Genomic DNA, 26,229 nt, shown 5'->3' with positions numbered 1-26,229 from the left:
CACACACACACACACACACACACACATGGAATAAGTGAAGAAACTGCATTGGGTGCTTCCCAATGGGGACCTTATATCACAAACGCTCAGATCCAAATTTTCTGTGTGTGCTTTTGGCAATATTAACACACATTTCCGTTTTTCCATCCACACCACTGGATGGAGTTTGATAGGATGCAAAATAAAAAAATAAACAGACAAACTAGGAAGTGCAAAAGAGTGCAGACGTGTGTTTTACTTACTGCATGTGCATCAAAATGTCAGTAACAGTATATTACTGATATTTTATTTGGAGTGTTACATTTATGCTGTGTTGTAGTGGATTGTAGTTTTTATATATTTCGCTGCTTGTGTCTTCTAAGATTGCCCTAAGAAAATGTTTACCTTTAAATATAGTGTAACGCCCCATGGATGGAGTTCTACCCCACTGGAGAAAGGTCAGAACCATTGCTCCCAACTCTCTAGGTGCAGGAATGGAAATGGGGACTCAAGCAAAGTCACCTCCCTCATGGTCTTTTATGGGATTGACTTCCTTCCATAAACAGGAGGGCATATTTGAATCCAAGTCAGACGTATGTAGCAAAATTGAGCGTAGTGTGTTAGGGAATAGTGAAAGGACAAAAACAAAATAATAAAAATTACATCACCAAGTTATGTAGGGCATCAGTTGCTTAAATAAGCAGATTCAATAACACAGTAGAAGAGTTCAGAGATTATTTAATAAGGCACATTGTTTTTATACTCGCTGAACTTCAGAATTTGTGAAAATTGTTACGGCCAAGGTTGTGCAGAAAAATAAAAATAATGTAAACCAGATGAAAACTCTGCGGCAAAAAAGGGGGAATTGAATTCTAATCTGTTTTATTAAACCTAAGTCTTTATAAATTTGATTTTGAGTTTGATGTTTGTTTCTCCTTAATTATATAGTTACATGCCATTGCTCTTTTTAAACTTACAATCAGTTTTATTTACTTTTACTTTCTTCACATCCAGAAATCCTGCTAGGGGTTTCTTGGTTTCCCTCCATGAAGATTATATTTTTGGGCTGTGATTCTTTACACACTTGTGAATAAGTCCCATTGAACTCACTGGGGCTTACTTCTGAGTAAACATGTATAGGATTTCACTGTCAATGTACTCTAAATCTATACAGATAAGAGAGAGAGAGAGAGAGAATATATTTTGGTTTACCAGTAAGAGCTCTAATTAAATAACCCATCAGTAATCGTGGTTCACATAATTCAAATGCTGTTACCTTCTAGAGCATTATGACTGCCAGAACTTACTATCAAACAGATATTAACCAAATGAAACTTTGAGGGGGCACAACCAAGTGCCCCAACGCAGGTGGGCGAGTGCATATGCAGGGGCAGATCTACTATGAAATTAATGAAGTTTAAGTTTCATGGCTCCCAATCCAGGAGGAGCCCCAGAAGCAACTTTAGTTCACACATTGCTTGAAAATTTTGAGTCTCGTAGACCCACTTTGAGTGGCATACCTCAAATTGATTAATTATTTGTTGTATACATTTCAACAATCCCAAAATTTGACAGTCAATAGCACAGATGTATGAGACATATATAAGAGACATCACCTTGCCAACAAAGGTCCGTATAGTTAAAGCTATGGTTTTCCCAGTAGTGATGTATGGAAGTGAGAGCTGGACCATAAAGAAGGCTGATCGCCGAAGAATTGATGCTTTTGAATTATGGTGCTGGAGGAGACTCTTGAGAGTCCCATGGACTGCAAGAAGATCAAACCTCTCCATTCTGAAGGAAATCAGCCCTGAGTGCTCACTGGAAGGACAGATCCTGAAGCTGAGGCTCCAATACTTTGGCCACCTCATGAGAAGAGAAGACTCCCTGGAAAAGACCCTGATGCTGGGAAAGATGGAGGGCACAAGGAGAAGGGGACGACAGAGGATGAGATGGTTGGATAGTGTTCTCGAAGCTACCAGCATGAGTTTGACCAAACTGCGGGAGGCAGTGGAAGATAGAAGTGCCTGGCGTGTTCTGGTCCATGGTGTCACAAAGAATCGGACACAACTAAACGACTAAACAACAACAACACCAAGCACAGATGTTATAAAGATATGCTGATCTGTCACAGAACGACCCCACTGAAGAAGATAACAGTGGCTACCCAGCTCCCATTGTGGGCTGCGAATGGACCCCCCATGACCGTTCAAACTTCAAGGCCCCCAAAATGTAGGTCCGGGGCTGACCCAATGTTTCCAAAAGAAATGCCTGCATGCGGGGGAGGGGGGGCGTGTATATAATGAAAGCTAAAACGCTAGAAGTTGCACCCCCTCACATTCCACCACCATGAAATCATGGAACTGAAAATGAATTTCCGAAGTCCCATATTGAATTCTGCTTGACACCTGGCATCCCTAGAGCCAGCCTTGCAGCCTTTGTAAAAGATACTTGAGAAAGCATCCTTTTTAATATTACATCACCTGGTTTGCTCATCTGATTAATCCTAGCAGGGTTATTCTTTTACTGGCTCTTGTATGAAAGCACCTTAAGAAAAGTGACTTGAGAACTTTGGGTCCTTCTGAACCCTGAAGAATCGTGCAGTGGTATTAGTTGAGTTCTGTTACAGAGCTTCCGAGAGGCACTCCACACTGGATTTAGCAGGATATTAATGTCATATTTTGAGGGACGTGGGTGGCGCTGTGGGTAAAACCTCAGCGCCTAGGACTTGCCGATAGCATGGTCAGCGGTTCGAATCCCCGCGGCGGGGTGTGTTCCCATCGTTCGGTCCCAGCCCCTGCCAACCTAGCAGTTCGAAAGCACCCCCGGGTGCAAGTAGATAAATAGGGACCGCTTACCAGCGGGAAGGTAAACGGCGTTCCGTGTGCTGCGCTGGCTCGCCAGATGCAGCTTGTCACGCTGGTCACGTGACCCAGAAGTGTCTGCGGACAGCGCTGGCTCCCGGCCTATAGAGTGAGATGAGCGCACAACCCTAGAGTCTGTCAAGACTGGCCCGTACGGGCAGGGGTACCTTTACCTTTTACCTAATGTCATATTATCTAGTAGCTTTTAGTATGTTGCCATAATAACATGGAGCATTTACTCCATAGCTGGCTCACACAGCAATATAAGTAATGCCTGTAGAGAGGAACTGTGCCATTCAGGTGAGTTACACAGTTGCTTTCCACACTGGCAAGTCCCCAAAAGTGATGGAGATGGCATGAGAAAGAACCTCATCATCTACCTGACAGAGGCCACATTCAGTTAAAGCACTGCGATACCACTTCAGACAGTCCATGGCTCCCCACAAGAATTCTTGGAGCTGTAGTTTCACTCCCAGAGTGCAAGGCTTCTAAGGCACATCTTAAGGCCAAGGCAGGCTGATATGGGAGCAGGTGGTTCTTTATCCAATATCATTTAGGGCTTTTAAGGTCCAAACTTTCACTTGCAACTGAAGCAGGAGACAAATGGGTAAGTAGTGAAGGTGGAACGAGATCAGAGTTACACATTCCCCTGTCAGAGGCTGTCTTCTTTCCTTTCTTCTTTGGCGATCAGTCGTAGCTGAGTAAGATTATCTTCCATGAACACAGTCTTGGCAGTGAGTCCGTAAGTGAATGTGGAGGCTAATTCTGGATCCACACATTCTTCCACAGTGGGGACATAGGTTTCCAGGAGGGATTTGATCATGGTGAGGGTTTGCCAAATGTGTCTTCCTTTTAGCTCGCTCGGCCTGAAGCGAGATGAGCACCGCACCCCATTGTAGCCTTTGATTGGACTTAACCGTTCAGGGGTCCTTTACCTTTGCCAGAGGCAGTATGCCTCTGCATACCAGTTGCTGGAAATCTCATGTGAGGAGAGTGCCGTTGTGCCCAGGTCCTACATTCGAGCTTCCCATAGGTATCTGGTTGGCAACGTGGTGCTGGACCAAATGAGCCATTGGCCTGAACTAGTAGGTTCTTCGTACGGATGCCATAGACATTATCAGTCCTTCAGGTGTGACCTCCTCTGTGCAGGGAATAAATATTACCTGTGCTTTGTGCTGTGGCTAGCATATTTCTGATCCTAAATCACTTATTAACCTGGGTATCCAGAGGGCTACAGAAGCCCTGGTTTAGCAAGCACTAATCATAGAGGAAGGAAAAGCTTGAGAGCCATATGTTTTCATCATTCTTCACCCAAGTGCAATCAGGGGCAGACTTTGGAAATCTTTCGTAATATGGCACCCCTGTGCAAGGCCAAAATTTGGTGCCCCCAAATGGATCTTCTCAATTTTGTGCCCCTTTAACTCACCGCGCTGTGCAGGAGAACCACCTGCACTGCCCTAAATCCAGCACTGGCGCAATATCATTGTGAAGAATATGAAAGGACTGGAGGTAAATTGGGTCGTGCCCTATGATATTACCCATTCTGTGAATGCTCAGAGATCCAAGACAAGAATGTAGTTTCTCTATAGTGGAGCTTTTAGAAACATCTCACAGCAACATCGCAAATAAGTGGTGCTAGACTGCTAACTTACTCAGAGATGTGACCTTTTTGTCTAAGTAACCTGTGGAGAAGTTGAGTCCAATTTCTTCTATGGACACTTGTGTGAAGTGCTGGCAAATTGGAATGACAAGCACCATTCTTGAACTGCATTTGTGGTCATTGCATTATTGGGAGTTGTGTACATCTCTTGTGGTGGCTAATGGCTTGGCCTCTGTATTCCCCCACCCTTAGATGCTCTCCATCTTTGTAAGTGATTTTACACCAAGTTGGTTATGGTACTTTAATGCACAATTTTTCAAGACATGTTTTTTCAAGACATACTTTAGTTCATTGGCAAGAAAACCTTTCAGCATTAAATCAAGAAGCACTTTGAAGGAAATTTTATTTTTGTATAATGTTCCTCAGGCCACCCCAAAGGTTAGATCCCCACCCCCGTAACCAGGTCACAAAAGGGACATGGAACCTTCTTTTTTCAGTGAGCACTCAACGCAATATACATTTGGACTACCTTTTAAGTCTATTGGTGAGCTATTGATTTTTAACTGTATATCTTTCCCCATGCAAATTGTGTGTGTCTTTATGGGTATTTCAAAAACAAATGAAATAAACTGGTTCATTAAAGCCAACAAACTAAGCCTGATGAGGGACGGTTGAAGGGACGGTTGAAGGAGTTGGGTATGTTTAATCTGGGAAAGAGGAGTCTGAGAATAGATATGACACCCCTCTTCAAATATCTAAAGGGTTCTTATGTGGAAGATGGCGCAAGCTCACTTCCTTCTGTCCCAGAGGGATTTTCCCAAATAAATGGCTTCAAGTTTACAAGTAAGGAGATTCTGACTAAACATCCGGAATGACTTTCTGACAGTAAGAGCTGTTTGTCAGTGAAATGGACTTCCTTCATTGGAAGTTTTTAAGCAGGCGTTGGGTGGCCATCTGTCATGGATGCTTTAGTTGAGAGTCCTACATTGCAGGGGATTGGACTAGAGGACACTTGGGATACCGTCCAACTCTGCAGTTCTATGATTCTATAAAACTGGAATTCTACTGAGCAAAGCGTTGAAAGTGCTTCATGTACAATGCTGCAGAAAGAGAAAAGAGGCGATGAGTTAATAAATTACTGGCGGTAACTTTGCTTTTTATGTAAACTGCATTACTTTTATTATTGTTAGCCGCTCTGAGCCCGGCTTCGGCTGAGGAGGGCAGGATATAAATAAAATTTATTATTATTATTATTATTATTATTATTATTATTATTATTATTATAGAGTCCAGGTTTTTTTAAAAAAAACTATCAGTGAAAACTTTGACAAATATTTCTTCTCTATCCCCCCTCACCCACACCCAAGTAGCATTTTTCTAATTAGCACACTGAGGTAAGAGATCCAATGGTCATAGAATCATAGAATCATAGAGTTGGAAGAGACCACAAGGGCCATCGAGTCCAACCCCCTGCCAAGCAGGAAACACCATCAGAGCACTCCTGACATATGGTTGTCAAGCCTCTGCTTAAAGACCTCCAAAGAAGGAGACTCCACCACACTCCTTGGCAGCAAATTCCACTGTCGAACAGCTCTTACTGTCAGGAAGTTCTTCCTAATGTTTAGGTGGAATCTTCTTTCTTGTGGTTTGGATCCATTGCTCCGTGTCCGCTTCTCTGGAGCAGCAGAAAACAACCTTTCTCCCTCCTCTATGTGACATCCTTTTATATATTTGAACATGGCTATCATATGACCCCTTAACCTCCTCTTCTCCAGGCTAAACATGCCCAGCTCCTTTAGCCGTTCCTCATAAGGCATCGTTTCCAGGCCTTTGACCATTTTGGTTGCCCTCCTCTGGACACGTTCCAGTTTGTCAGTGTCCTTCTTGAACTGTGGTGCCCAGAACTGGACACAGTACTCCAGGTGAGGTCTGACCAGAGCAGAATACAGTGGCACTATTACTTCCCTTGATCTTGATGCTATACTCCTATTGATGCAGCCCAGAATTGCATTGGCTTTTTTAGCTGCCGCGTCACACTGTTGGCTCATGTCAAGTTTGTGGTCAACCAAGACACCTAGATCCTTTTCACATGTACTGCTCTCAAGCCAGATGTCACCCATCTTGTATTTGTGCGTCTCATTTTTTTTGCCCAAGTGCAATACTTTACATTTCTCCCTGTTAAAATTCATCTTGTTTGTTTTGGCCCAGTTCTCTAATCTGTCAAGGTCGTTTTGAAGTGTGGTCCTGTCCTCTGGGGTGTTAGCCACCCCTCCCAGTTTGGTGTCATCTGCAAATTTGATCAGGATGCCCTTGAGTCCATCATCCAAGTCGTTGATAAAGATGTTGAATAAGACCGGGCCCAAGACAGAACCCTGTGGCACCCCACTAGTCACTCTTCTCCAGGATGAAGAGGAACCATTGATGAGCACCCTTTGGGTTTGGTCAGTCAGCCAGTTACAAATCCACTGAGTGGTAGCATAGTCAAGACCGCATTTTACCAGCTTCTTTACAAGAATATCATGGGGCACCTTGTCAAATGCCTTGCTGAAATCAAGGTAGGCTACATCCACTGCGTTCCCTTCATCTACCAGGCTTGTAATTCTGTCAAAAAAACGAGATCAGGTTAGTCTGACATGACTTATTTTTCAGAAATCCATGCTGACTATTGGTGATCACAGCATTCCTTTCTAGGTGCTCACAGACTGTTTGCTTAATGATCTGCTCCAGAATCTTCCCTGGTATTGATGTCAGACTGACTGGGCGGTAATTATTTGGGTCCTCTCTTTTCCCCTTTTTGAAAATAGGGACAACATTTGCCCTCCTCCAGTCTGCCGGGACTTCGCCTGTTCTCCAGGAATTCTCAAAGATGACTGCCAGTGGTTCTGAGATCACATCTGGCAGTGCTTTTAATACTCTTGGATGCAGTTCGAGACTTGAATACATCTAGACTAGCCAAGTATTCTTGTACTATCTCCATAGTTATTCTGGGCTATGTTTCCTCTGCTGAATCATTTGCTCCAAATTCTTCAGGTCGGGCACTGTTTTCTTTATTGGAGAAGACTGAGGCAAAGAAGGCATTGAGGAGTTCAGCCCTTTCTGTGTCCCCTGTTTGCATTTCACCATCTTCTCCTCTGAGTGACCCCACTGTTTCTTTGTTCTTCCTTTTGCTACGAACATACCCATAAAAGCCTTTTTTGTTGCTTTTAACCTCTCTAGCAAGCCTGAGTTCATTCTGTGCTTTAGCTTTTCTGACTTTGTGTCTACACGTGCTGGCTATTTGTTTGAATTCCTCTTTGGTGGTTTCCCCCCTTTTCCAATTTTTGTACACATCCTTTTTTAATCTTAACTCAGTTAAAAGTTCTTTAGATAGCCACCCTGGCTTCTTTAGGCACCTTCCATGTTTCCGTCTCATTGGTATTGCCTGAAGTTGTGCTTTTACTATCTCCCTCTTAACAAACTCCCAGCCATCATGAACTCCCTTTCCTTTTAGTATTACTGTCCATGGGATCTCACCCAGCACTTCCCTAAGTTTTATGAAGTCGGCTTTCTTAAAGTCAAGAAATTGAGTCCTAGTATGCTTGGCTGCTCCTTTCTGCTGTATAGTAAACTTCAGAAGAGCATGATCACTCGCGCCTAATGATCCTTCCACTTCTACCCCACTAACCAGGTCATCAACATTGGTTAGGACCAGATCTAAAATGGCTGTTCCTCTTGTTGCTTCTCCCACTTTCTGGACAATGAAGTTGTCTGCAAGGCCAGTGAGGAATCTGTTTGACCTTATGCTCTTGGCTGAGTTTGACATCCAACAAATATCCGGGTAATTGAAGTCCCCCATTACTACTGTCTCCCTTCCTTTTGCATGCTTGGCCATCTGTTCCAGGAAGGCATCATCTATATCCTCCGTTTGGCTTGGGGATCTATAGTAAACTCCCACAATGAGGTCACTGTTATTCTTCTCTCCCTTAATTTTGACCCAAATGCTCTCACTTTGGCTTTGAGGTTCTAAATCTTGGATCTCTTCACAGGTATACACATCCCTGACATATAACGCCACTCCTCCTCCTTTCTTGTCTGTTTCTCTGAAATAGATTGTATCCCTCCATTATTACATTCCAATCGTGGGACTTATCCCACCAGGTTTCAGTGATGCCTATTATGTCATATTTAGTTTGCTGTACCAAGAGCTCAAGCTCATCTTGTTTATTTCCCATGCTTTGCGCATTAGTGTACAGACATTGAAGTCCATTAATCATTCCCCCGTGTCTCTTATTTAAGGATTTTTTCCTCCCACCACTAGGTCTGTGTGCTGTTTGCTCCATTTGGTCTATGACATTTGGATGATCATCTTCATCAATTGAAGGAGCACTGTCTCCCTCCCCCACATTAGTCAGTTTAAAGCCCTCCTGATGAGGTTTCTGAGATTTTTTGCAAAAACATTCCTCCCAACCGTTGTGAGGTGCAGCCCATCGCTTGCCAGAAGTCCATCTTCAAGAAACTGCAGTCCGTGATCTAAGAATCCAAACCATTCCTGTTTACACCATTTGCGAAGCCAGTTGTTCACTTCCACTATTTTTCCCTCTCTCCCTGGGTCACGTCGTTCAACTGGGAGGACAGATGAGATGACAATTTGTGCATTTAATTGCTTCAATTTCCTGCCCAGAGCCTCGTAATCTCTTTTGATCTTCTGGAGGCTATTGCTAGCAGTGTCATTGGTTCCCACATGAACCAAGAGGAAGGGGTATTTGTCAGTGGGTTTTATGATTCCTTGCAGTCGTTCAGTTACATCTTGGATCTTAGCCCCAGGGAGACAGCACACTTCCCGAGACATCTTGTCAGGCCCACAGATCACTGCTTCTGTTCCCCTCAGTAGGGAATCCCCTATCACCACTACACGCCTCCTCTTCGGTCTGGTCAGGGTTCTTCCGTGAGCTGTCCGTTCCAAGGTCGCCTGCACATTCCCTGAGGACTGGTCGTTTTTGTTGCTAGGAGAACATATAATGCTTACTTATACTAAGGTAAAGGTAAAGGACCCCTGGACAGTTAAGTCCAGTCAAAGGGGACTCTGGGGTTGCGGCGCTCATCTCGCTTTCAGGCCGAGGGAGCCGGCATTTGTCCCCAGACAGCTTTCTGGATCATGCGACCAGCATGACTAAACCGCTACTGGCGCAACGGGACACAGTGATGGAAGCCAGAGTGGAAGCGTTTACCTTCCCACTACAATGGTACCTATTTATCTACTTGCACTGGTATGCTTTCGAACTGCTAGGTTGACATGAGCTGGGACAGAGCGATGGGAGTTCACCCCGTTGCAGGGATTCAAACCGCCAACCTTCTGATCAGCAAGCAGAGCCACCCACGTCCCCTTACTTATACTAAGCCCTTTTAGCTCAGTATTGTATACACTAACTGGCAGCAGCTTTCCAGGATTTCAGACCAGAATTCTCTCCCAGCCCTACTTGGAGATGGCCGGGATTTGAACCTGGGACTTTCTGCATGCAAAGCAGATGTTCTTCCCTGAGCTATGACCCCTCCTCAAGAATGCTTAGATTTCAAGACTCAGGTAGACATCGGAGGAGAAATTATATTGGGTAGCAGCAGGGATACAGACTGTGATAATTACATTAAATTCACAAAGCAGTGTGAATTTGGCCTTCATAAGCTAACCAGCACCTGCAATGAGTTAAAATAAAACCCTTTCTGTTGACACAAGTCCCAAGTACAGGAGTTGAACTTAACGATGCTGCAGTTCTGTAGGTTTAGCTTAGAGTCTCCCCTTGAAGGTCCTTTGTTCAAGAATGACCACTTTACGGTCAGCAACAGAGTGGGAAATTCTCTTTCAGACTGGGGTCCTGAGGCAAATGCTTGACCAATGTGAGAAGCAGCTACTGACAGTTTGAATGAATGAAGGCCCCTTCTGCACAATACATTTAAAAGAGTATCATCCCAACTTAAACCAGTCATGGCTTCCCCTCCAAGAATCTGGGAGACCATAGTTCTTTAAGAGTGCTGAGAGTTGCTGGGAGACTGTGGGTTAAACCACAGAGCCTAGGACTTGCCAATCAGAAGGTCGGCGGTTCGAATCCACACGACAGGGTGAGCTCCTGTTGTTTGGTCCCTGCTCCTGCCAACCTAGCAGTTCGAAAGCACATCAAAGTGCAAGTAGATAAATAGGTACCACTCCGGCGGGAAGGTAAACGGCGTTTCTGTGCGCTGCTCTGGTTCGCCAGAAGTGGCTTAGTCATGCTGGCCACATGACCCGGAAGCTGTACATGCTCCCTCGGCCAGTAAAGTGAGATGAGCGCCACAACCCCAGAGTCGGCCACGACTGGACCTAATGATCAGGGGTCCCTTTACCTTATATTTCCCAGAGTAGATTCACAGTCAAACCCTCTTCCCTGGAAACTCTGGGAATTGTAGCTCTCCAGGGAGAGAAGGGGCCTCCTGCTAACTCTCAGCACCCTTAACAAGCCATAGTTCCCAGGATATCTATGGGGAAGCCATGCCTAAAGTTGTTCGATGTTGCTTTAAATGTCTAGTGTAGATGGAGCCAGAGAGAGAGGTGACATTGGGGGCAGTCATTAGGAGTTTTGCAGCACATTGTGATCAATATGTTGATGGTGTTATAAGAATTCTAAGCTCTCAAATATAAATTAAATGCTCATAAATGTACAAGGTAAACACATACATAAGTATACAAGCCATGTGTCTGAAATAGTACAGGAGAGCAATCCTGAAGCCATTTTGACTCTCCCAAATTCACCTCAGATATTTCTCTGCAAGGAGACAGGAAATGGGAAAGCCTCCCCATTGTCTTCTTTGCTTACAAATCCTGTCTTAAGGGCTTCTTTGTGTATGAATAGGGTGAACCTGTGACCTAGATTCAGGAACTAAAGTATTAACCATCAGAAAAGAATGGCCAGGCTGCCCAGGTAATGCAATCAGTGACCATTATCAGGTATCCTGGCAGACAGGCTTTCTGCTGTAGACCACCTCCTGTGATGTATGTATGATGTTTTAGTGGGGTGGTCTTGGGCTGCAGGGTGGGCAGTTTCAAAAGTCTATATAATGTGTACCATTGTTCAGGGTTCTCCTCCCTCCTGCATGTAGTGAGTGGGGACCCTGTTGCAACGATTTAATAAAGATCAGGCTTACTAGCCGCTTTGCTTCTCAGTATACCCTGGTTGGCCTCTGTTACTTTCTCCTACCAGTAGGAAACCCACTTAAGGACTCTATATGGGCTCTTGGATACCCCATAAGGAAAAAGGAGCAGTTTTTTCTTATAACGGTTTCACATAAATCTATTTGTCTATAATATCTGAATGAGGAGAGGCTGTGCAAGTCCTGGATTAGGGCCTGAATGCAGTGGCGGTCTGGATGAGGGCCAATAAACTGAGTCTGAATGGTGGGAAGATGGAGGTTTTATGGGTAGGTAGTGGGCCCCTGTCCGGAAGACAGAACAATTGGTTGTTTTGGATGGAGTTGCATTCCCAACTCAAAGATCCGGTACATAGATCAGGTGCCTTCTGTGTTTCATTTTGACTGTGTATTTTTTCTGCCATCCATGAGTTATGAAGCACTTAAAGAAAATATGATCTAATCTATTACCCCTCATTTTTCTCTATGCATATCCTCAGCGATGTCTCCCAGACAGGTATCACCACTCTTCCAGCAAGAGGACTGGAAAACCTTAAAGAACTGATGGCTAAAAATACCTGGGCCCTAAAGAAATTCCCCCCTATACAGACTTTTCCTTATCTTGCTAATGCTGAGCTGTCATACCAAAGTCACTGCTGTGCTTTCAAGAACTGGAAGAAAGCCAAGGGGTAAGTCTTAACAATTTAAATCAAATTCTAAAACCATCTGGGGCCACAGTGTCTCCTTTCCCATGAACATGCCCGGCAACTGAGATAATTTTCCAAGGTCCATCTTCAGCTGTGGCCCACTTTCATAAGGCAGGTAGAGAAAGGGCCTTTTCTGGGGTGGCACCTAAACTCTGGAATTCCTTCTCCAAGGACTCTGCGCTCTGCTGATCATCATTTAGGTGCCAGGCCAAATCCATTCTATTTACCCTAGCTTTTAATTATTAATACTATTATTAATTAAATTTCTATACTGCCCTTCATCCAAAGATCACAGGGCAGTTTACAATATAAAACACAAAAATTACATACTGTAATAACAAAACAAAAAAAATAACCCTCTCACACACAGTTTAAAAGGCCAAAGATCAGAGGTGTCCAAACTTTTTTCAGAGGGCCAGATTTGATGAAGTGAACATGTGTGAGGGCTGACCAAAGAGTTATTGAGCTTTTTTTTAGGATTGAAGATGCTGAGATTTTTTAAGAATTTTACCCCAGGACATATACTGCCACGGGGGCTGGATTAGGCCCCCGAAATGGACTTTGGACATGGACTTGGGAGAAGAGGAGTATTTTTGCCTGGCGCCGAAAGATATGTAATGAAGGCACCAGGCAAGTCTCCCTGAAGAGAGACGATTCCACAAGTGGGGAGCCACCACAGAAAAACCATCAGTATTCCTTTATTGCTTTTGTTTTGTTTTGTTGGGTTTTATCCTGAATTCCAGCTCTAGTTCAAAATTATTAGAATTAGGATTTCGACCCATGCATCCACCCACTAATTTGTAATGTCTAATATAAGCAGCCTTGTAGACTTCTCATTGTTAGGAAGGCACTATGGAAATTCCTTTTAATAAACGTAAATGAATAATAGAATAGCACCATTGCAGGACAATTAAATAATACATAATAGCATGTTTAATGTGAAATGCTATTCAATTACGTATGTGTCATATTTAGAGAAGGTCTCAGGTAATAGTTTGGGTCCAAAATCCCTTGAATAATATATTTCTTATGCCTAGATTACAATGAATAGCTTCCCATCACCTCAGTTGCTGGGCTCAACATGAACTAAATACCTTAGTGACAATTCTTCTTCTCCTCTGTCCTTTTAGACTGCTGGAGTCACTGTTCTGCAACCATACTAATACTCACAATGTCCGAAAGAGAAGATCTGCCACTGCCTTCAGGGGCCCCTTTTACCAAGACTACGCAGAAGATTATTCAGACCTCACTGAGGCAGTGTATGACGAGAACTCCAAATTCAGTAGAGATGTTCGTGGGAATTCTCATTATTTTGTCTTTCTTGAAGAGCACGACAACAAAGAGGTTGGGTTTGGCCAGGAGCTCAAGAACCCTCAAGAGGAGAGCATGTCAACATTTGACAGCCATTATGACTATATTATCTGTGCGGGCACAGACGACATCAGCTGCACGCCAGGACCTGACGAGTTCAACCCTTGCGAAGACATCATGGGCTACAAGTTTCTAAGGGTCGTGGTGTGGTTTGTGAACCTGCTAGCCATTGTGGGCAATGTTTTTGTTCTCTTCATTCTCCTCACCAGCCATTACAAGTTGACCGTCCCACGATTCCTGATGTGCAACCTGGCCTTTGCTGATTTCTGTATGGGATTATACCTTCTCCTGATTGCTTCGGTGGATCTTTACACTCGATCAGAATACTACAACCATGCTATCGACTGGCAGACTGGACCCGGCTGCAGCACAGCGGGCTTCTTCACTGTCTTTGCTAGTGAGTTGTCTGTCTTCACCTTGACCGCAATCACCCTGGAACGCTGGTATGCCATCACCTTTGCGATGCGCTTGGACAAGAAAATCCGACTCTTGCATGCTTCTGTTATCATGCTGGGTGGCTGGCTGGTGTGTTTCCTTCTTGCCCTTTTACCACTGGTTGGAGTCAGCAGCTACGGCAAAGTCAGTATCTGCCTTCCCATGGATACCGAAACGCCCTTGGGTCAAGCCTACGTCGTCATTGTTTTGATGCTGAACATCATTGCTTTCATCGTCATTTGTGCCTGCTACATAAAGATCTACATCACTGTACGGAATCCCCAGTACAAATCAGGAGACAAAGACACCATCATTGCCAAAAGGATGGCTGTGCTGATTTTTACTGACTTCTTATGTGTGGCACCAATCTCATTCTATGCTTTATCTGCTATTATGAACAAACCTCTAATAACAGTCAGCAACTCGAAAATCCTGCTGGTCCTGTTCTATCCTCTGAACTCTTGTGCCAACCCGTTCCTGTATGCTATCTTTACCAAAGCTTTCCGAAGGGATGTCTTCATCTTGCTCAGCAAGTTTGGATTATGCGAGCACCAGGCTCAAGTCTACAGGGGTCAAACAGTCTCCCCCAAGAACAGCAGCGGCTCTTGCAGCCAGAAGGGCAACAGGGGGATGGGCCAGAATCTCACAAACCTTCCTCATGGCTCACCTGAAGACTACCATCCTGCAATACTGCTGCAGTCTCGGGGAACCCTTGCTTAATCTGGATCTCCTAATCGTCAGATCAGTAATAGTAAATCTCTTAACCCTGCGCTACGGTCGGTACCATTTACTGTCCAATTATGCAGCTGCTTGGCTGCTGTAAAATAATAATAATTTATTTATATCCCATTCTTCTACCCAAAGTACCCAGAGTGGCATGCAACATTTTCATAAAAAACCATATAATCAATAAGAATGCAAGTGCCATTTCTAACAGCAGTAAGAAGTTAAAAGCAGCACTTAAAACAAAATGCAAACCTAGCGGCAGCAAGAGCTAAATATGTTACACATCAAAACTAGAGACAATAAGATTAGGGGTCACAGTAAAATTAGGGGTTAAAACCCCATTTAAATTAATACCTTTCATGCTTGGCAGACAATACACAGAAAGAGAACCCAATGGATTTTGATTAGGAGGGCATTTCAGAGTGGACACACTCTCACAGAGAAGGACTTGTCTCTTGTGCTCACTCCTAGGAACATAGGAAGCTGCCTTGTACTGAATCAGATTAGTGGTCCATCTAGCCCATGGGTAGGCAAACTAAGGCTCGGGGGCTAGAACCCAATAGCCTTCTAAATCCGGCCCGTGGACGGTCCGGGAATCAGCATGTTTTTACATGAGTAGAATGTGTCCTTTTATTTAAAATGCAGCTCTGGGTTATTTGCGGGGCAAAGGAATTCGTTCATTTTTTTCCCCTTCAAAATATAGTCCAGCCTATAGGTCTGAGGGACAGTGGACCGGCCCCCTGCTGAAAAAGTTTGCTGACCCCTGATCTAGCCCAATATTGTCATTACTAACTGGCAGCTTCTCTCCAGAGTGCAAGGCAGGGTTCCATGCCAGGGATTGAACTAGAACTTTGTGCAAGCGAAGCAAGTGCTCCAGCCCTGAGCTGTATTCCTAAAATAGCACCAAGGCCCTTGAAGCTGATCTTCATTCCTAGACAAGCCCATAGGGGAGCAGGTGATCCTTAAACTAAGCCGGTCTTGAACCATTTATGTCTTCAAGGACTAAAACCAATGCTTCGAATTGAGCCTGGAGGGACATAGACAACCAATGGAGCCGCCCTAAGACAGGTGTTCTATTTGCTGGCCTGCAAGCACCAGAACAAAACTTCTGGCAGCTACATTCTGGGACCAGTTGAAGCTTCTGAACTGTCATCAAATGCAGCCCCACATAGAGTTCATTGTAAACCTAAACTCTTCTGGCAGAAAGGGCACTTAAACTATCAAGCACCTGTAGCATAGATGACTGAAGCCAAATCCGCCTTCTCCAGATAAGATTGCTTATCCGGTGAAGCTGACCAAAGGCACTGCAAGCAACTGCTTCCACCTGAGCATCCTGGGAAATCAATGAATCAAGCAGTACCCCCCAAAGCTTGTTCCTTCAAGGGAAGTCCAGCCCTACCTAAGACAGGATGAATAACTTCACCTAGATCACCAGTGTCCACAACAAATAGTTGCCTCCATCTTGTCTAGATTAAGTTACATCCTTTTAACTCCTTCTTCTGTACGCACTCATGAACTGCCCGGTTTATCACTTCTGCTGCTTCTCTGGAACTGGAAAATGGGGAATGAGCTGGATGTCATCTGCATACTGATGGCAACTCAGAGGCCTGAGTCTTCAGGTGACCTTACCTAGTAGTTTCATGTAAATATTAAAAAACACAGGAGACAAGATGGAACTTTGTCGTTGCCCACAGGCCAAAGCCCATCAGCTTAGAACAGCAGTCTCCCAGCATTAACATTTGGGTTCATCCTTCCAGGCAGGAACAGAACCACTGAGGAGAGCAGTATCACATAAGCCCATCCCAAACAGATGGCCCAGAAGAATCCCGTGATAGACAATATCAAAAGTGGCTGAGATATCCAGGAGAAACAGCAACATAGCACTCTCTGTGTCCATCTCCTGATGCAGCTCATCCACAAGGGCAGCAGTGGGGAAATTCTGGGCCAGGCAGCCCAGATCTTTATCTGTCCCCACCCCTGTAGGTCAACTTTGACAGGTGGGTGGCACACCCCACCTGCCAATCACCTGGCAACATTACGATGTCAAAGGCTTAACAGATGGTTTGTCCTGCACACCTGTCAAAGTCCCTTTCCCAAGCACCCGATAGCTGGCTGGGTTTTCAGGCATGTGGGAGCCAAAGTAAAGGGCAAGCCAGTGTGGTGTAGTGGTTAAGAGCGGTAGTCTTGTAATCTGGGGAACCGGGTTCGCGTCTCCGCTCCTCCACATGCAGCTGCTGGGTGACCTTGGGCTAGTCACACTTCTTTGAAGTCTCTCAGCCCCACTCACCTCACAGAGTGTTTGTTGTGGGGGAGGAAGGGAAAGGAGAATGTTAGCCGCTTTGAGACTCCTTAAAGGGAGTGAAAGGCGGGATATCAAATCCAAACTCTTCTTCTTCTTCTTCTTTGCAAGCAGAGGCTAGCAGAGCTGCTTTCTGCAGGGATCGGCTGCACAATAGATTCCCCCACAGAGAACTCAGACACCCAGCCAATGCAGTTTTGTCTCTACCTGCCCCATGCTTGATGTCACATGTGATGCCCAGCATGAGGCAGGGACTGTGGACAGCATCATGGGTCAAATTTGGCATGTAGACTGAAGGATCCGCACCCCTGCACTGTGGCTACCAAGTTGGATTTCATTCCAAAACAAGGTCTAAAACTAGACTGGAAGGGATCCATATAATCTTTTTCCTTCAGAAAACCCAGGAGCTGAGATAGAACCATGTGCATTAATACCTTAGAGTACGGTATGGAAAACTGCAGGTAGTGTGATCCTCATAAATATTGCCAGGCTCAAGAGTGGATTTCTTTAGTAATGGTTCCACCACAGCCACTTTCATCACCACTCCCTCTCTGAGGAATGCATATACTAGACAGATTAAACCTGATCCATGTGCTTATGGCCTTGCCGCACACAAAGGCATGGACATTGGTGTGTGTGTGTGTGTGTGTGTGTGTGTGTGTGTGTGTGTAGTCCTTTGCATCCAACATCTGCTTATGACTGTGATGCAGAGAGCTACAAGAACAGAAGCAAACTGCTCACACAAACAGCCATCTCTTCATTCTTGCTGTGTGACCTAGATCACATTTCTTCTTCCTCACCCCTTCCTTCTGATCATCCATGTCACAGGGCTAAAGATTTTCTGGTAAATACAAAGTAGAACCTGCACAGGAAAGGCTACTTGCACATTTTAAAATCTGATGTAAGGTTTGAAACCTATTTAAAAACAAAATCAAATACGACGATTTATAATGGAAATAGTCCAAACATGGAATGGAATATGCCTGTCAATTTATTTAAAGAATGCCATCAAGTTAAAACCAACCAATTAAGAAGTGTCAGGGCTTTCTGGCCTGCCTTACATTACTGATGAAGTTGTACAAGAATTAGCACCTAAACAGAGTCACCATGGGGACATAATGGGATGCTAATGCTCAGTACATGTGATGGTCCAAGCGAATGATGCTCTAGGAAGTAAGCATAGCTACATTGGAAGATTTCTTCAGCCTCCGGATAACATATACTCAGCATTTGCTAACATCCGATCAAAGGAGGCAACAGCTAGCACAAAAGACAGTCCTACACCAAACAGCCAAGCTCTAGTGGCAGCCCTGAAAACTCTTCAATAAAAGTTCCACCATCTTGAATTAGAGAGGTCACAGGCTGACGGTGACCTAAACTGCCTGTCCAGAGAAGCTGCCCAGTATAAAAAGGCTTTTCAGCATGACTCAAATGAGAAGGATGTAACTCACCAGGAAACGATGCAAGAAATGAAAATTGTAAGCATGCAGTTAGGGGCAGCACAGTCTTGCTACTGTTCGTTGGAGGAGCAACTTGATTACATGAGAAAAATGACAGTCAATGCAGAGTTGGAAAAGAAACTGGTTCTAGAACAGCAGACTCAGATTCCAAAGGAAAAAGGCCAGAATCAGTGCAAAAAATGGACAAGCTTGAAATTCTAGAAAAAGAATGCTGGAGACTTACTAGCACTCAGAAAACTGCACAAGTAAGTAAATACAAGAAGATCAGTAGTTGGATTTCCTAATAACATTTAACATTTGCAAGACTGAAGTGAAGTGAAGCTCCAGTTGTGGATCTTGATGCTCTAATGGCAAAGGGACATAGCAGGAGAAGTGAGTGCTGCTGTTACCTACACATGTATGCCTCTTGTCCCTGATGCCTTCTCCATATTCCTTAGCTCCACTGAAGACACTGTGTATTTTCATTCAAGCAGTGGCAAGTCTGTTCAGCCTGGCTCATCTCCATGCCAAGGCAAAAGTGTGGTGGGTCCTTATCTGAGAGATGTTGTTTGCAGATGATGCAACCTTCACAGCCCACTCTGAGGAAACTCTACAGAAATTCATCAACTGTTGGGCTTGACCATCAGCCTGACAAAGACCAACAGCCAGTGCTCCACACATAAGTGCTGGTGACCACATGCTTGATGATTTTCTCTACCTGGGTTCCACCAAAACCAGCAACATCTGCACTGATGCTGAGCAGGACAAGTGTATTGGCAAGGCAGTCATGGCAATGGCTCACTTTCCAGAAAGGTATGGGAGAATGTGATGCTAGACCAAGATGAAGGTCTACCAGGCTTGCATGTTGAGCATGCTGTTTTATGGAAGTGAGCAACTTAAGACCTCTCAGCCTTCCATACATGCTGTGTCAGGAAGATTTTGGGCATCACATGGCAGGACAGAATCTCAAACAAAGATGTGCTCTTCAAGCTCACATTCCCAGCATGTTCTCACTTCTGCCTCAATAACATCTATTTTGGCTTGGTCATGTCCACAGAACAGAAGACGTCACAGTCCCCAAAGATGTACTCTATGGGGAGCTGGCTTCAGGCACCAGACCTGTTGGCAGGCCAACTCTGTGTTACAAAGATGTCTGCAAACAAGACATGAAGACTGGCAACATTAACCCCGTCATATGCAGTGCCTGGAGACAGTCCGGTTGTTTATCCACAGCAGTGACCAGAGGAGGAATGACTGCTGGGAGGACTGCAGGGAGAAGAAATGCCATGGTGCATCTGCAGCAGCACAACCGGGCACCTTCATCTGCCCCAGCTGCAACAAAACATGTCTCTCCCACATCAGTCTCTACAGCCACAACGGACACTGTAACTCTCCAACAGGTTGACTTCACCTCTCCATTGTTTCCCAGGACCAATGGATGCCAACAACAACAACATTTGGTGGGCAGGGCTACTTGTTTCTGTTGTATTTCTGTATTTTGGATCTACTAGTGATTAATATGGTCCCCGTATGCTTTGTTCTGCTTTAAAACGTGGGTTTTTAATTGTGATTTTTGCATTTATTTCTTTTGATGATGCTGATGATGATGTGAACCATTCAGAGATTTTGAAGTGGATATAAGTTACCTAAATAAAATAAAAATAAAAATTTCTAAAATGCTTGTTAATACTCAAGTGCTCAAGATTGGGCTAAATTTTATGTTCTCATGTGTCCTTTTGGGGGGGAAACAATGGGGGGGGAAAACATTTTTTTAGAAAAAAGAATTAGATTGAACCATGAATCTCCCTGTCAAAAGAGCAGGCAGTCATAAAAGAGAGCATGGCTGAATAGGAAAAAAAGAAAGAAAGAAATGGTAAAGGGAACAATGCTCTTCACTTTAGTTCTTATAAAATGAGAGTATGCATTTGAGGAGGAGGAGGAACCAGTCATCTTATAGAAAGCATTTTGATTTTGCCAGTTTCATTGAAAAGGTTTAAGACGTTGTTATGGGAAGTCAGTGAAATTAAAAAGCTATTGAATGAAAATAAAGTACTATTCCCCTGCTTTGGGACTCAAGCTTTCTATTTGTGGAGGTGAGAATACCTGCAATTTATCACCCCTGTACCAGCAATGTACAGTATATCTACCCTTGGAAGCAGACTTCCATTTGCACAGCAGATAAAGTGTTGAAGTGCCAGAAGCATAATTTTGTCCTGTATAAAGTAGGATTGTGACCGTTGCCTTACAATGTTTTATATTTTATTTTTTTGCATTACATTTTCTATTTGTGCACATTGTAATTCAGTGGGTAGTATATGCAAAGTTTAGGGTGGGTGGTGTGGTGTGGGAAACCAGTCTTTTCAATAGCAAATAATAACTATTTCTATCTACAGACTGACTGCATATCTAAATGTGTTGGTTTAACTGCTGCCTTGTTTAAAAATCACTAATGTATATTCAGGCATATTTTCTGGCTTTGTCGTCTTGGTTTTTAATGTTAGGAAGAAACACTCATTTTCTGTAGTACTCAGACGGTACCTGCAGTTGTTCTGCAGTTGTTCATTTCATGGACCTTATTGTCCGTATATGTTTTTTGGCATAAAGAGCTGCACTGTCTCTCTTCTCTTACTTGACTTTTTGAACCTCTCTCTCTCTCTTTTATTCCAACCATGAGAAGTAGCCCTTCAAGTGCTTTATTACATGGTCTTGGGTAGTAGCAGATGTGCTTCTTTCAGGTTTGCTATTCTCAGCACTCACCTGTTTACTTGCTTCCATTGTTCTCAGCACAAGAGTTACTAGCATGAACCTTCTCCCTCCCAAGCATTTTATTTTATTCATTGTATTTAAATTCATACACCTCTTTTTCTACTGCAAGAGCACAAAGCATCTTAGAAGCCCTTCTCAAGACAGTTAGCAACACAATATCACGAGGAAAGCTATAGTGAATTAAAACTAATTGGTGAATCTGAGCATATTGACACATCATAATCTGTATCAAGCAGAGAAAAACAAATTCAGGAAGGCTTGGGTTAGAGAGGTAAACCAGTTGTGTGATGTCATCATTGGAAGAGCCCCAAAGAATCAGATTCTGAAAGAATTATACAGCCCAATTCCGAGTAATGGGTGGAGACTTTCACTGCAAATACAGTGGTACCTTGGGTTACAGTCGCTTCAGGTTACAGACGCTTCAGGTTACAGACTCCACTAACCCAGAAATAGTACCTCGGGTTAAGAACTTTGCTTCAGGACGAGAACAGAAATCGCATGGCAGTGGTGCGGCGGTAGCAGGAGGCCCCATTAGCTAAAGTGGTACCTCAGGTTAAGAACGGTTTCAGGTTAAGAACGGACCTCCAGAACAAATTAAGTTCTTAACCCAAGGTACCACTGTAGTGATAGCACCTGTAGCAACGTCTCACTAATTCACCTTGATGCAATCTAAAGGGATTCTTCATTAGCAGGGGTGGAGATCATAGCTGCCAACGTGTCCCCCTTTTTAAGGGAAATTCCCTTATTCCAAATAGATTTTTCCCTTTAAAAAAGGGAACTGTTGACACCTTTGGTGGAGATCCTGTAGCTCTGTAGATTTTGCTGGGACTCCAAAGCCCATCTCCCCCACCCGACCCCAAAGCCAGCATGGCCAGTGGTCAGGGATGATGGGCATTGTAGTCCAATAACAGCTGTAGGACCACAGGTTTCCCATTCCTGCTTCAACAGTGGCCTCATCTCCTCTGCTGTGCTCCAGCCTGAAGCAAAGCTGCTCTCCTGGGAGCAACACACCACACTTGGTCCTTGCCACACCTCATGGTCCAGCAACTCTCTCCAGCCACAGTAACCTCTCAAAACAGCAACATGTCTGAAGGCTAGCAGAGGAGATAGGAGAGACTTCATTTAAAAAAAACATGGGAGATACCCCTCTTTGGGCTAAAGCTCTACACATAAAGAAGAGAAAAAAGCATGCCACAAGGTGATATAAGCATTGTGAACAATGCCAGATTAGTAAACCAGATTGCACTTGCAATCCTTGATAGGCCTCTATTGTTGTTGATAAAGAACTTGAAGATCGGGTCCATTATCTGCCAACAGAACCGGGCAATATTTGGTGAAGTCCCCTCACCAGTTCCACGAACTATGAATTTTGGGCACAACAGTGGATCTAGTTTTAAAGAAAAAACACTTTGCTATCCACAGGCAACAGGTAGAAATTTAGGAGGCCATTTTATCTTGGATGTTATATATGAACTGTGATTGTGCTGTAATAGCAGAGAAGTGTAGCTGTACCTTTGATGATTGATTTTATACACCTGTGATGTTGGTGTGGTTTAGTCAAATGTGATGACTGATTCTAATTATCTGCAATGTATTTAAAATGTTTTGCCTCATTTGTTGCATACTTGCTGTGCCTGTGATGATCTTATACTCCTGTTGTATCGTGTTGAGTGTATAGGTAAGACACAACATGAGATGGTTTATGCACATAGATTATTTATCTGTTCATCTGTTGTGACTGGAATGTTGCTTTGTATTATTCAGTATTATGGACTGATGAAGCTGTTGCGAAACATCTGGAGTACAGGTCTTCTGATCTACTGTACTACTTTCGCCATGGGACAGTGAGGAGGTGCCCATCTGCGACTACTTACGTATGACCCCTGCCTCTACATATGGCCATGTGAATAACCCTTTCTTGCAACCATTCCCACTTACAGGACTTTGCGCTTCCAGTAGATAACTAACTGTAGAGCGATTTACTTGTTTCAACTGTGTGTGACACTATTACTATATACATTATTGGCAGAGTTGTGCCACTGGTTGACTGTATGTCTAGAAGTATCTCCAGGCTTTGATATGCACGTTGCACTTTAATTTGCTGAACTAAGTAAAATTGTCCTTTATATTTGGTGTTTTGATCTAATTTCTTTATGGCGTTTACATCCCCCCGCCCAATAGTTGATATGAGTATGATTGTTAAACGAACAATAATTAACTTAGCATTTTGTACATCCTGCCTTTCCTCCACCATGAAACTAAAAACAGCATACACAGACTCACCTGGGCTGAACCTTCTAAAAATATTGCGATGCATCTGGAATTTTTGCTACACAATCTAGTGAGATTTGGAATACAGTTGCCCAATACAGGTAAACATTCACCTCAGCACTGGAGTTTTCTTTCTAGGGATGAAGATGAATGCTGAACAATATCCATAATAATTGTTCCTTGCCAGTTTCCCAATGGAGTCCAGGATTCAGCTGTTCTAGTGCCATTCACATTTAAGGGGTTGATGCTGGGTTTTGTGCCAGAAAGAGATGTGGGGCAATATCATGGAGTGGTCATCATCAATGGCATGGAACAGCAAACAGTCAAGTGGTTTCACTCAGGGTCACAGGGTTTCTAAATTACACAGATCAGTGTTGGTTTTAAATATTTTCAGAATCGAAGCTGCCATTTGTCCCCAGCCATGCAGTGAAAACTGGGGGGTGTCGGAGGGGGGTGTCTCATAGTTCTTGTGCTGCAGTGGAGAGGGATGATTGGGGAACAGCGTATTCAAACTCTAAGGACACTTAACATACAAAGAGCCCCACTCTAAGGCCAAGGATCTAGCTAGACCAGCCTTCTTTTCCCAATAACAGCCATCCAAGGTGTGCCTGGGAAACTTGTAAGTGGGGCATGTGAAGGCAGCCTGTGGCTTGTCTCCAGGATCAGGCATTCAGCGGGATAGTGCTCAGTTAATCAGGTCTGTAGCAATTCTGCCTTGCGCAGTTTGTGCCTCTCCTTCCGTAGAAATATATTTTAGAGTCAGCTCCTCCGTTTCAGGCTAAATATTTTCTTTGTGCGTGGACATGCTTGTTTGTGAATCTTTACATTTTCTGAATAATTAAATGTGTATTCTAAGGCCCGCCCTCCCTCTTTAAAGGCAAGGTGGGGGTAAGGTCAGTCCCAGGCACCAAATGTGGCCCTCCAGGCCTTTTTCATTCGGCCCTTAGGGAAATCCCACCAGTCCACATCTTCTCCTCACCAGCCCTGATCCAAGTCCTGCCTGAGTGCTTTTGCCTGGCCGGAATGTGACAGAGACTCTTGCTTGCTTGGAGGTAAGATAGGAGAGCTACGGAGGTATAGAAAACTCTGGGTTTTTTTGCAGGGAGGGAGGGAAGGAAGGAGGATTATTGGTTTGGTTTGTTCTTGCTTTTATCTTGTATTTTTAGGCTGTGAACCACCCTGGGATCTACAGATGAAGGGTGGTATACATATTTAACGAATAACAACAGCCTACTGTAGCTTGATAAAAATCACATCCATTGATCCACTCGCTTTTACATCTGCCAAGCACGGGCATTTGAATCCCTAGAAGGTTCTCTACAGTGGAAGGAATTCCTTCGGCTGAAAAGGTTTTCCCTTCCCTGCATTTAGGATACTGGGGGATTTAGAACTCTGGGAACCCCAGATTTTGGCTAGAGTAGGCCAAAGATTTGGGTGTGCAACAGTGAAAACACTGCTTTATACTAAAAAAATTTCTTTTTAAAGTATCTGAATACTGTCCAAGTTTCTTAGCAGAACCCATTACCAGAGCAGGTAGCTGTATTATCTTGCTTGCAACTTATTAAAATGTTAAAGTATATGGTCACTTTATTCAACCATGCTTCAGCTAATTAACTGGTGCTGTGAAAGGTAATTTTGCATATATTTAAACTCCAGTTGAATTTACTGTATTTTTAATCTCATCATCATTTAAATTGAACCAACCTCATCACACCAGTCCATGGAATCATAGAATTAAAGAGTTGGAATAATCATTATTCCAATAAAATATTAAAATACAATAGTCTGTTAAACATTAAAAGCTTCCCTAAACAGGGCTGCCTTCAGATGTCTTCTAAAAGTCTGGTACAGTGGTACCTCAGGTTAAGAACTTACCGGTAATTCATTCTGGAGGTCCGTTCTTAACCTGAAACTGTTCTTAACCTGAGGTACCACTTTAGCTAATGGGGCCTCCCGCTGCCACCGTGCCGCCACCATGCGATTTCTGTTCTCATCCTGAAGCAAAGTTCTTAACCCAATGTACTATTTCTGGGTTAGCGGAGTCTGTAACCTGAAGCGTCTGTCACCCGAGGTAGTTGTTGTTCTCTTTGACATATGGTGGGAGGGCATTCCACAGGGCGGGTGCCACCACCGAGAAGGCCCTCTCCCTGGTTCCCTGTAACTTGGCTGCTCGCAGTGAGGGAACTGCCAGAAGACCCTCGGCGCTGGACCTCAGCGTCCGGGCAGAACGATGGGGGTGGAGACGCTCCTTCAGGTATACTGGAAGGGACCACAAGGGTCATATAATCCAACCCTGTGTAATGCAGGAACCTGTGTGTGTGTGTGTGTGTGTGTGTGTGTGTGTGTGTGTGTATGACAACTGAGGATCACATTTTATGCATCCGTTGATGTAGACTCTAGTCCACACAAAAGCTTACGCCTTAATTAAATGTATGAGTCTTCACGTGTGCTACAGTGCTTCTTGATCTTTTCATATTCAACAGTAACTTCCAGCATCTCTTGCTTGAATGCTCATGTCACTCGAAGACAGAAATGTGGGCAGAAATGTTAAATCACTCCTTTAAAAACTTGTGCTTAAATAGCTTTCACTGTTTCACCCTAGTGAAGTTGAGAGGAACTTTGGCAAACGTTTGCCACCAGT

General features: G+C 43.9%; 1 protein-coding gene across 2 annotated transcripts in view; it reads left to right on the top strand.

Moving 5' to 3' along the window:
• Positions 1-14,856, top strand: part of TSHR (thyroid stimulating hormone receptor) — a 58,795-nt gene extending 43,939 nt beyond the window's left edge. For both annotated transcript variants that reach the window (XM_053377821.1, XM_053377810.1), the window contains exons 10-11: positions 12,075-12,263; positions 13,412-14,856. In XM_053377821.1, coding sequence (XP_053233796.1) covers positions 12,075-12,263; positions 13,412-14,807 — 1,585 coding nt within the window. In that variant the 3' untranslated portion in view covers positions 14,808-14,856. The remainder of the gene's footprint in view (positions 1-12,074; positions 12,264-13,411) is intronic.
• The last annotated feature ends 11,373 nt before the right edge of the window (positions 14,857-26,229 follow it).

This window comes from Podarcis raffonei, chromosome 1, assembly GCF_027172205.1.
Source record: "Podarcis raffonei isolate rPodRaf1 chromosome 1, rPodRaf1.pri, whole genome shotgun sequence".
Lineage (NCBI taxonomy): Eukaryota > Metazoa > Chordata > Lepidosauria > Squamata > Lacertidae > Podarcis > Podarcis raffonei.
Note: the sequence above shows the minus strand (reverse complement) of the source record. Positions and strands in the feature narration are given on the sequence as shown.